At 41.9% G+C, this 12,647-nt stretch overlaps 1 protein-coding gene across 1 annotated transcript; it reads left to right on the top strand.

The window, feature by feature from the left end:
- Positions 1-1,204: 1,204 nt before the first annotated feature.
- On the top strand, positions 1,205-10,216 carry LOC117640072 (dynamin-A-like). Its single transcript, XM_034376299.1, has 4 exons — positions 1,205-1,351; positions 2,308-2,415; positions 6,828-6,942; positions 9,973-10,216. Exons 3-4 carry the CDS (start codon positions 6,841-6,843, stop codon positions 10,114-10,116), a joined length of 246 nt encoding a protein of 81 aa, XP_034232190.1. The 5' UTR covers positions 1,205-1,351; positions 2,308-2,415; positions 6,828-6,840; the 3' UTR covers positions 10,117-10,216.
- The last annotated feature ends 2,431 nt before the right edge of the window (positions 10,217-12,647 follow it).

Raw genomic sequence — 12,647 nt, forward strand, 5'->3', positions numbered from 1 at the left:
CACGATTTATGCAATTTTAAGCACATCCGACGCTGATACAATTTTGTTCCCGTCTGGCGACACATTTTGTCCGACGCCTGCTGCAAATTGTACTTTTACTAGACAATGTGTCCCGCCTGGCGGGCACAAAATTGCATCACCATCGGATGTGCTTAATTGCATCATTCATGGGACAAAAAAGTCCCATGACATTTAGTGTGTAGTTTCATTAAGGGGGGCGTAAAGTGAAATTTCGAATTTTTTCATGTTTTTTTCAGCCGTTTTTTCTAACATATTGGTCTCCCTGACATGAAAATGGACATCACCATTGGATTCTCCATGACTTTTGACTATTTAACCATCTTTGGTTGCGCGTCTGGTGGCACTTTTTGAATTTTCGCAAACATTTTAGATTTGGTCCATTTTTGGGTTTTAATCCTTGCGCGCAGGATTTCAAATCCAAATGTTGTCCTAAAAAATCTGACGAAGTTGCAAAAATTTTTTATGGTCAAAATGAAGAAGACAAGGGAGCCGGATTTCAAAAACATGTTTTCTTTCGGTCTAATCTTGAAAACTAGAATCATGACTGTTTTTATGCCGCTTTTGGACATTCATTGACCTGTAACTAAAGATTGAGACACATTTTTGACAAAAACTCTCCCTTGTCTTCTAGCTATTTGAACACTGATCATTTTAAGCTATCGCACAACATTCTACCTCTTAAGGTCTCCGAGATATCCTGCGCGCAAGGTCCAAAAAAAAGTTACCGAGAAAAACCGGTTTAAAGTTGGAGGGCCTAACCTAACCTCACAGTGATTGTACGAATTAACAGCTCCCTATGCTGATTTGACGGTGCTGTGGGTCGAAGTATGGTCAGGTTTGGTTGTACCAAGGCCCAAAGAGTCGAAAAAAAGCAAAAACCGAAAATCGATTTTCTTCACTTACCCCCCCCCCCTTAAAATCTTTAGCGTGAGACAAGTTCCAGATGCCCTTTACTGTTTGTATATCATTTTTGATCTGAACTAAAACTGGCAGCAAGAAAATACCGAAAAAGCCAAAGTTTGCGACTTGTGTCGCCCCTTTTCCTGTCGTCGTGGTACAGTACGACCTTTTGGGATTATCTACTACTGTAGTTGCCAGCCAGCACAGTACAGTAGCCTGTGAACAAGGCCTCGATACACGCCGAGCTGCAACTTTGCAATACCGCGATTGTGGCCCGTCCTATTTTAAGTCCAGTCTGAACTCCAGCGTCTTCCAGAGCCAGTGAGTTCCTGCCCGCGGCATCTAGCGGCAGGGCAGGGACAGTGACGAGAAACCAAGATCAAGGGAGCTCGGAGACTTCGGAGCATGCACCGTCCATTTCCGGGGCAAGGTGCATTAGCTGACTCCATTCGATGCAGTACACTGAGAATGAAAGAGTCATGATCATGGCTAAAATTTTGGGCGAGGAATTCCTTATTACCCAAATTTGGGTAAGGAAGGTTTCCTCACCCAAATTTGGGTCATAATACTATGGAGCGATATAGGCAGCTGATACCCTTCCTCACCCAATTTTGGGCGAGGAAACAATCCTCGCCCAAATTTGGGTCATAAAGTAACCTCGCCCAAAATGGGGTATTGATCACGACTCTTTCATTCTGCTCAAGGTCACCTTGTTCGCAACATACTGTGTTACATTTTGATTCAAGATTGAACCGTCGAGAAGTGCTCGGTGTAGGATTCAGACCGCGTCTCTCCTACACTGTAAAACTGTTAAAAGAATCGCTTCGTAATGTGAAGAAAATGAACGCATTGTAAGACACCAAGAAATACTTCGTGTTAGGGAGTGAAATCCTTCGGAGTACGAAGCGACTCTACAATGCCTTCTTTTCCTTTATAGATATGAACACATAAAATCCGTCGGAGAACGTCCTTTGTAGCTTCAAAGATAACGGCGGCGTCGTATCCTACGGAGAAAATTGTTTGTATTACTTACAATTCAGTTCGTGATACAAATGAAAAATCTACGAAGATCTTCGCAGCCTGCGAAGGATTTTCTATTTGAATTACGAAGAGCGTTCTTTGTAGGATTTTAAGTGCGAAGCAAATCAACTCAGACCTGTTAGAGTGTGCAGCTGAGCGCCTCCCTATATGTCATTTGGATGCATCCTTTGAACCGGAATGCAACGTCTTATAGTTCGCACTGCAGCATTCAAACTCGAATTTCGGTCTGTAAAATTGCAAATTGAGGCAATTAAGCGCGCCAGTTTCTTGTCAAGGATTCTCGCCGTTCTTTATCAAGTACTCCAGAACTGTCTGAAACTTTGATATCTATTTCGCCGGCGATAGATAAGAGATACGGACACGGACAACTTGCGGGCCCGGCAGAAAAGGCGCGGCGACTCATTCCTCCGACAGACAGCCGCCGTCACTCACCTCGTATCAGCCGGAGACAAGGTACGACGTAGTAATGTGTATCAACGAGGAAAAGGTTGAAGTTTCACAAGGCGAGTGGTGAAAGCACGAGAGACCACTGGCCAACGCGACGCACTCGGTCACACTCCACCCGGTGGAACAATTCCAGGTTTTCCTAGAAACTCTCTGGGAATCGCCTATGTCTTTACCATATCGTTGTTGGGCAAATCAGGAATCGTTTTTAAGGGGGGACATCACTCCAAAATGATCAAAAATTGCAACTTTTTTTTATTAGTTTATATTATAGACCATTCCTTTCTGCGTCAAATGGTGAAAACCGCATTCCGGAATTCAAAAAATTGCAGGTTTAGTACGTTGTGCGCCGCAAACATGCATAGGGGAAAAGCCCAGTTTCCCCAACTTTAATCGCGTTTTTCTCGGAACATGAAATTGCAAACGGTTGCAGGCCTCTAGGGCGCAGTTTTTGAGCTACAGCGGGGAGATTTAGCGTGGAAGCTCCTACGACATGCCGCTATGGTGGGTAGCAAAATAATTTGCATTGGTCAATTTTTATTATTTTTCTAACGTTTAAAATTGAACAATTTTGACTAAAAAAATTGAACAATATTTTTTGGTATGTAACAAACACAACTTAAAATGATTTTTGAAATGTGATTGAGGTACCCACCACAGCCAGACATCTCTGGAAGGCTGTCACCAAATTTCGTTGTTCTAGGTCAAACCGTTTGGCGTCCAGCGCTGCAACAGTGCGAAATGGTCTAACCTAGCACTCAAAAATGTATTTTCAACGAAAGCGCTGTACTGCCCTGGCGGATTGACTTTGTGTTGTTTTATACTTTATCTGTTAAAATATGAACAATTTTTCTCTTTCCGTTCGGTTTTTATGACGTTTTTACAAAAGCACTGTTTTTGGAGTGATGTCCCCCCTTAACGCCCACACTGAAAATAGAAAGGTGAGACTTTTGACCCCTATAACGGTCTTACTGAAATGTACGACCGAAAAAGGGTCATACTGAAATGTAAGACCGAAAAAAGGTCATACTCGGTCATGACCGAAACACGGTCATACTTTATAGTGTATCACAGGTAAAGGCTGTTATATCCCCAAGCGAAACAATAGCCAGTCTCGCCGTCTCACCGTTTTTGGTCATACATTTAAGTAGGGTAAGGTGCCCAGTGATGGCCACTTTTAGCGCGCGGCTGCGCTTTTCATCCGTTTACGAAGTCTCTCAATCGTCGTATCGTTTGAAACATTTTCAGGGGCATACAAGAAGGATAGAGTAAAGGTTCTCCAGTTTGAAAAGGAGCAAAATTTAATTTTATCTTTGTGAAATAAGTGGCCAAAGTATCAGACCAGTTTGCCCAGTGATGGCCACCCTTCGCTTACTGATGGCCTGTGCCCTGCTTCGGTGATGGCTACTTTAGGTTTTGAGAGAGGACTAGCTCTATGCTTCCGTTTCTGACAGAAATAAGTGAGAAATAAAGTAAAAATTCAAGATCTGTGAAAGAAACGCTGTGATTACTGGTTTGATCTCACCTTCACAAAATGAACACAACATGTCAACGCAGCATTCAGTGCGCTGAGCCACTGCGGCCACCCAGTACGGTAACGAGACAAAATTTTTGCGGTGTTGTGTTGCTAATAGGTGAGGTACAAAACCCCAAAAGCTCAATTGTTTAACTTCTCTCGCCTGGATGTGAAGTCAGCGCAAAGTCTTAAGTGGCCATCACTGGTACCATGGCCATCACTGGGCACCTTACCCTATGACCCTTTTTCGGTCATACATTTGTGTATGACCATTTTTCGGTCATACTTTTTGTATCACCGAAAATCGGTCAGATGTCTCACCCTTCGAATTTCAGTGCAAACTTTGACGGACATGCCTCAGGGCTTACCAGCCAGTGCTGATTAAGTGGAAATCTAAGTGTCAGAACTCTGGGTATTCCCTTGTGTTCCTCCTTGATTCCGTTGGTATTCCCCGGTGGTCGCAAAATCATCCATGCTTACACGGCAAAAATGGTTCCTGTCTTTTTTTAAAAGTACCCTGTAGTAACACAGGCCATTCCTATAACCGTTTTTGCCGTGTGCATTTCATGAAAGCGCTTGATTGAATTAATTCTCGACCATGGTCAATGTAAACTGGATCCAGGCACCTGCCCACAGATGAAGTAAAATTAGTAATCCATAGAAGGTGCGTTGTAGTAAGTTTTGCTGCCTCCGCAGCAAGAAAGTATGCCTTTTATTCTCAATTTTCCCTTTTAATGAAGCGACGTGCGTGCCTCACTTTCCCAACCTGTTCGACCTGTACTGTACATTAAGGGGGGACCCTGGTGAAAAAATCGCCAAAATTCCAAAAAATAGTATTTTTGAAGTTCATGATATGTGCATAGAAGGTTTCAGATTCAACAGGTTGAACACCTTTAAGCTAAGTGGGTAGTTTCTTTATAATTTGGAAGGAAATAACATTGAGATCAGTTGTCGTTGGCTTCTACGCTCAACTTCACAGCTTTGCTCAGTCGACCAAAAATTTTGTCGTAGAAAGACTTCCTGCGTTCCTGGTTGATACCTACATGAGTCGTCTTGTATGGACTCTATTCATTGATGACTTATCGACAAATTTTAGTGACGGAATCTTGATATCAGCCCTACTTTTTTTAAAACACACCTAAAAGTTTGAAAAAAGAGGAAAAAATTCACTTTTTTCTTAATGTTTAAATTTGAAAACTCATATCTCAGGACAGAAGTTGAATTTGAAAATTCCGTCACTAAAATCTCTTCTATACATCTTAAGGATAACCCAAAAAATTTTTCAAGACTTTCCGTCCCAATGAAAGACGCAGGAAGATTTTTCCCCAACGCTCTAAAAAACACTAAAAAGCCACTTTTCTCAGAGACCGTTCAACATTTTGGATTGAATTTTGTTTTGGGAACTCACCATATAGAACCTAATAATTAAGCATAGTTTCAACTTTCTGGGATTATTTTGAAGCCAACTTGAAAGTTTCACCAGGGTCCCCCCTTAAGTCTGGCATTATCTGACCGCGCATGGCTCAAACCAAAAACATCATGAGGCTGAATTACTCTTAACTTTGCCTCCTATGGTATTTTTGGCCCGTCCTTCTATTCAAAAAATAGGGGGGGGGCTATGCATTTGCCTTTGTGTCTGTGTGTTGTTGTCGTTGATGTCGTTGTTGGTGTCTGTGTACAAGGAAGAAGTTGAGCTAGAGTAACCAGATTTGGAGGGTACTTCAGGAGTACCGTCTTAACAAATAATCCGGTGGTGCAAATCCCGTCCGGGTCGCACAAGGGCTGCTGCAGGTGCATCATGGTTTACATGGGCGGGAGGGGGATTTCCGCCATTATTGGTGCTAGCTGGGCACATAGGGGTATTTTTGGAATCGGGGCGACGAGACAAGAAGAATGGACCTGGTCCCGACCCCATCGGCCGCTTTTACAAGTTGGCCAGATCAGGATCTTCAAGAAAGGGGGTCGACCGACTAAAAAAATTTATTGCAGATTTCGATTGGTCTCAGCAAGACCTTTTCAACGAGGGGTCGGAAAGAGGTCCAGGAGCCCAACTTCGTCTATTAGTCACATCAGGATCTTGAAAAAAGGGGGTCGACCGACTGAAAATTTTTACTTAAGTTTTCGATAGGTCTTGGCAAGACCTCTTCAACAAGGGGTCGAAAGGGGGGTCCAGGAGCCCGCCTTCATGAGTTATGGGAAAAAGTGCGACGGACTCGTTTTGCGCTCCTGCTGGGCCTCTATTGCAAGGAGTTGCAGTAGCATGGCAAATATGGGTATTTTCGGAATGAGGGCTGAGAGACAAATGAAATGGGCATATTCTAAGGACAGTTGGAGTAAAAAGTGTAAGGACTTTTGCATGTTGTGAATATAAGGGCGGGCCTAAGTCACGATGGTACATCGATAACTTTGCTTTACCCGCTCACGGGGTGTGTAATGCGAGCGGGCCGAAGGCCCGGGCCTTCGACTGGCCAAGTTGGGTCTGACGCGAGGGCCGAAGGCCCGAGGAAAGGCCGCCGGCAGGCCAAGCTGGGCCGGCCTCCTGTCGAACCGAGTTGCCGGCGCAGCGAAGCGGAGCTGGCAACTCGGTTCGACGGAAGGGCGGGCCCTAGCTTGTTTTACTTACAACAAAGCTGACTCTTCTCTTCATATAAGTTATCACGTAAACTACGGGTGCAAAGAGAAAAACCTGGAAATATAAATTATGGCACAAGAAACACATTACTCCACCTGTTCTTTGCCGTGACGTTCTCAACATGAAAGTAGTTTCGTGTTGCAGAAACTGCTAGTGTAATGCGAAATTTGGTTTTGTTATAAGTGAACGGGACTGAGACATGGGCCGGATCTTACTGTACCGAATCTGAATCAACCCGTGTGTACCACTTCTAATTTTCATATTGGTTTTCAGGTTTCGAGCCATAATGGACAAATATATTTCAACATTTAATCAGATCCAAGATCAGTTCAAACTTCTTGAAGAGAACCCTATAGAACTGCCGCAAATCGTGGTCGTTGGAAGCCAGGTTGGTACTGAACTTTCTAAACTCATCGTTATTTTTTTTTCGTTGACGATCGGAACTCTTTGAAGGTGGGGAGAGCAAGAAATAAACTAGAGCCATATTGAACCCTTAACCTTATATCAATTTTGGACCCCCAGTTCTTATAGGAGAAATGGAGCATCAAGGATACTAGAAGGTCACTCTGGAAACCTTACAAACTATTAACGTATCCCGAAGTAGCTTCATTGAACCAAGTATTCTGAGCTTAAAACGAAAACAGTTCGTAATTAACGAACCATTTCTTCTTATTGCAAACGTAACGGATTGTTCCTAACATATGATCCATGAATCTGAAGAAGGGGATAACTCAATTTTCATCATTTTTCAGGAGAAACAAACAGCTGTTTGCAGGGTGAAATAAATCGAATCAGATGAATTATGCAATTGCATTTTTGTAAAAACAGCCTAAGACATAACTATAAAAATTGACAAAAGTGGAACATCACTCTGTGGACGGTTTCTGTGATTTAAATCTTTTTGTTAGACTGGACTACGGAACCATATTTACTTAGTTCTCCCAAACGAGGTGGAATTTGGAGACACTGTTAAAAAAATTCTGAAAATTCAGACCAATTTTGTCAGACTTAGCGGTCTGAATCTTTAAATCAGACTAAATTCTGAAAAATCAGAGTTTTTGTCTTAGTTCTTAAACGCTTTGTCTGAAAGCTTGGTTCAGACTCGAAGTGTCTTAATATTTGTACTCATTCTCAAAATTCATATGAACTTGCGTCAGACTTCCCAGACCTCAAGAGTCTGAATTTCGGATTCAGACTACTTTCTGAAATATGTTCAAACATAAGAGAAAATTGGACAACTTTCTTCCAACCTAACATTGGGTTAACTCACAATCAGTCTTACATTCAATTTAATCCGACTCCGTTTCGGGGACTTCAGACAAAACGAAAGCATTTTTCTCTCCGCTAGGTGGCGCCAGTGTCGGTAAAGAGCCTGCTGTTGTTAAAAACGTTTTATTCTGTTAAATTTTTAATATTTTTAACCCGAAATGGCCATCACTCTATTGGCTATGACGAAACACACGCTCCCATACCAAATTTATATCTGTAGCAAACGCGCGAGTTTAACAATTGACATTTGAAGTTACCTCTCGCGGTTGGCTCCGTGCCGTCGTTCCCTAGGGTGCGTCATGCCAGCTCCAGATGAGTGCAGGGAAGAGTCTCACATCGGGGACATTGCCCTACACTCAATTTTTTACCTAGACGGTTCCTTGGAGTACGTCTCTCCTTTGAGGTTCGGATGCGAACATTATCATTTCATCGAGTTACGGGAAAATTTCCTGCTGCCACTTTCAGATAAAACAATCTAGTAATTGAGACAATTTTGTCTGAATTTTTCAGACTACGACCTGTCTGAAAGGTTAAGACTTGTGTAAGTCTGAAAATTTCAGACCAGGATTTAGTCTGAATTTTCAGTAGGATGTTCTGCATATTTACTTCAGTCAAAAAAGTCTGAATTTTCAGCAAAAATTTTTAACAGTGGACAATTCAAGTGCACTGAGAGAAATAATGAAGATTGTGGCTGTTAAACCTAATGCCACTCTCCACTGTTCATCGAAAGAAGGTGCTTACCGTACCCTGGGGCACAGTGGACACTGTGCCTGAAGGAACGGCGTTCACTGTACCCTGGGAACCCGCATCCGCTGTACCTTGGAAACTGTTCAGACACGGCATTCAGTATAACTGTAAATTAAAGGCGAAATTCCAAAATTACGATAGGAACGATTTGAAGACGGAAATAAACTCATCTTAACAATTCGAACAAAAAATGATAGGCATGTTGTGGGCTCAGACTCGAAATTCAACAGATATCGGCATCAAAAGTCTAAAAAAGTAGGATTTTGGACTCCAAAACATCGGACTCATCAAATTACGGTCCAAAATCCTACTCTTTTAGACTTTTGATGCCGATATCTGTTGAATTTCAAGTCTGAGCCCATAACATGCTGATCATTTTTTGTTCGTCTTGTTGAGATGAATTCATTTCCGTCATCAAAACGTTATATCGCGATTTTGGGATTTCGCCTTTATCTTACAGTTATACTGAATGCCGTGTCTGAACAGTTTCCAAGGTACAGTGGATGCACGTTCCCGGGATACAGTGAACGCCGTTCCTTCAGGCACAGTGTCTACTGTATCCCATGGTACGGTAAGCACCTTCTTTCGGTAAACAGTGGAGAGTGGCATTAGGTTTAACAGCCACAATCTTCATTATTTCTCCCAGTGTGGAGTTGAGGTCTCCGTAGAGTATACACTACTGTGCTACAATTTTGGAGTTACCTCTTTTTTTCAACTAGTTAGAGGGAGTTAAGTTGACTTGATTCTTTTTGCATTAGACTCATCATGGCACAAATTGAGTTATCTCCTTTTGTCATTTTGTGCAACAGAATCATGTGGACTTCGGTTGAGCTACCTCCAATTTCCGATGAAATTGGGACCGTAAAAGGGGTCAAATGCGGATTTCCTCCTAAACTGTTAGAAATTGGTCCAATCAATTTGGTGTAGTGATGCAAACCATCCTGAGGCACATTAATAATGAAAAAAAAATTAGAGTCAAATAATGCCCTTCTTCCGCTTCCTGGATCATATGCTGTAACTATTTCGTAAGGTTTTAAGCCTGATCTTACCGGTTCACGTTTGATCGGGGGATCTGCTTTGCTCTCTTTCTCTCACACCCCTACACTGGTAAAATTAAAGCGTAACTCTATGCTGGAGTCAAGCATGAAGTTGTTACGCTTGAGGACGTTATGCTTGAAATGAAGCATAGGCTATCCCGCCGTGCATTTGGATAGGAGGAATCTGGGCGTAGAAGCCTGTTCCGTTTGCTTTCAAGCGTAAACTGAAACTCTTGACAACAGAGGGTAATACTACACTTTAGTTTTACCAATGGACGTAACGTCTCACTAGCGCAAACGAGAACGACGAAAGCATTGTGCAAAGTAAGCCTTGTAAAAATTCAAATTTTCTTCCTTTTTTGCAGAGCTCTGGAAAGAGCTCCGTGCTCGAGTCGCTGGTGCAGCGGTCCTTCCTGCCTCGCGGAGGTGGCATCGTGACACGCTGCCCTCTCATCCTGCAGCTGCACCACTGCCCGAACAACGATGCGAGGCGCTACGAAAACGGTTGAGTTACATCACGTGCTTTCGGCACCTTGAACACTGTACTAGGGGTACGCGCCGTTTAGTGTGGGCGCGTAGTGTGGCTGAGCGATGCGAATTTGTGCACTTCGGACTTTGCTTATGTAGACGAAATGTGCAGCTTGTGGGCTCATATTGAGTGAAATGTAGGTCTGAGGTATAAATAGAAGTGGTTTTCGTTATCAGCACACAAAAAACTGTTGGGATCAACGTCAAACTCGATTCAAAAATTTTGGTCCAAAATTGGTCAAAACTCGGTAATGCGTGAGTCTGGGAAAAATTTGGAAGTCATTTTTGAGTTCAGCACACCAAAAACTGCAGGAAACAATATAATACTCAATTTGAAAATTTTGGTCCAAAATGACCTAATTTGGGATGAAAATATAAGTCTGGAGTCGAAATGGAGGTGATTTTCGTTATCAGCACACAAAAAACTGTTTGGAATCAACATAAAACTCAATTCAAAAATTTTGGTCAAAATTTGGTAAAGCGCGAGTCTGGGAAAAATTTGGAAGTTATTTTTGAGTTCAGCTCATCAAACACTGCAGGAAACAATACAAAACTCGACCTGAAAATTTTGGTCTGAAATGATCTTATTTGAGATGAAAATATAAGTCTGGAGTAGAAATGGAAGTGATTTTCATAATCAGCTCTCCAAAAACTCCTAGAATCAATTTGAGATTCGATTGAAAAATATCGATATCAAATTGATGAATAATGGGTAAAGAATGGGTCTGGGTTGGTCTTCATGGATCACCCTTTGTCGTCACCAATACCCTGATGCCACACCAATGCGATTCCTTCAGTCGAGTAACATTCCATTGCCAGCATAGAATAGCTTAATTGGCTACTTGTCTGCTTGAGTCACTATAAGATATATCTTTTTCTTCAAACTCATGAATTCACAAATTTATTAGTTATATTTGAGAAGCCTTTTGTCATTCTTTCATTTAAAACCAGTGAATTAAACAATATAGACTGGAATATGCAATCATAGTTTACATTAAGTGACTCAGTTTAGCGCAGGCTGATCTGAAGCATTCGACGGAGAACAAGTTTTGTCAAGTTCAGTGAATCGTCTCATTCAGTCAAAGGCAGAGGCCACTTGTTGCTCAATGTGCCAACATAATTTACCTTATTCATGCCTCGTGATATTTTATCTTTGGAGTAAAAGAATACATTATAATATTAACATTGGGCTTACATTCAGAGAGCCAGCTTTTAAACCATTACCAATACTTAGTTCCAGTTGTCGGACACAAACTTTGGTGAAGTGAAAGGAATCGTGTCATTAAATCCAATTACCAAGTCACCCATCGCTCAAAACCTGAATCGTCTCATTGAACCCAATATCAATTCAAAATCTGTTAGCACTAAATTCATTGCACTAAATACATCTGTATATGGATTCTTTTAATCAATAGATGTTAGAACCAGAATATTTATGTTAGCTTGCAGCATTGCAATAGAATGTCATTTCCCGAGACAAACCAAGACAACTAACATTTCTTCTAATTTTAACAGAAGTTATTCATGCATTACCTGATTTGATTTACTATGAAATTTAAAAATAAGGATAGTATCAGAGTGAATAAAATCAGTAGATGCACACAAAGGCAAAGAAAACATTCTACCTATTTACAATCCACAACTACACTCACAGTGCACTGACCTGAAGGAAGATTCCCCCTGTGACGGGGAAGGGGGGAGAGGGGCACGAAACACGCAAACCATTCTCACATTCAGTTTTCGTATTTTCCTCTGTTGACACTCCGGAAGGGTTTCAATCATTCTAGAATGTTAAAAAAACTATCTCAGTACCTATTTGAGAACCCCTTTGCTCTTTGATTTGTTTATTTGCACAAGTGCGGTCCCGTCTTGCAGACGGCTTGCAGGCGCGGAGCCGGTATGAGAAATTGGTCAGGCACACGCTGCTACCAACCTAACCATGCTAATTACCTAGTTCAAAACGATGTTTTGAATATTTCAAACGATGATAATTGTTTTTCTGAGATAAACTCCCCCTGTAGGATGTTTAGGAGACATCAGGTGTGAAATTTGGATACTATTCGTTCAGTAGTTGCTGAGAAACGTGAGTGATTACATACAGAGAGACAGAGGGACAGACAGACAGACGCACGACTAGTCACTTTTCGGAGCGCCCAAACACGGCAAGGGCTTCGCTATCGCTCAGCCAAAAAAGGCAGGGTGATGAATACGCTGTCATAAAATCCAACAAAATTCCCGGAAAACTTGTTAGGAAATGTAAGAGATCTTTGAGCCTTAATAACGTAAACTTCTGTGCCCATGTAGTGTGCGCGCCCAAAGCGTCGCCCAAATATTTACCATATTTCGCCTTAAAGGGAATTCCCTTTAAGGTAATCGAAGTTTCTGAAAACCGCAATCGGAATAACTGTGGAATACACTTTATCGAAGACCTCCGGGACTCCTGCTGCACGCAAAAAAAAAATTTCGTGGGAGCTAAAAAATTAGCACCGGTGCGAACTAAAATAGTTGTATG

The sequence above is a fragment of the Thrips palmi genome, unplaced genomic scaffold (assembly GCF_012932325.1).
Source record: "Thrips palmi isolate BJ-2018 unplaced genomic scaffold, TpBJ-2018v1 HiC_scaffold_12, whole genome shotgun sequence".
Lineage (NCBI taxonomy): Eukaryota > Metazoa > Arthropoda > Insecta > Thysanoptera > Thripidae > Thrips > Thrips palmi.

Excerpts from the sequence above, each read along its gene's own strand:
- LOC117640072 (XM_034376299.1), top strand. The coding sequence starts at position 6,841 with ATGGACAAATATATTTCAACATTTAATCAGATCCAAGATCAGTTCAAA. Across the intron at positions 6,943-9,972 it reads TCGTGGTCGTTGGAAGCCAG|AGCTCTGGAAAGAGCTCCGT; the intron begins GTTGGTACTGAA and ends CCTTTTTTGCAG.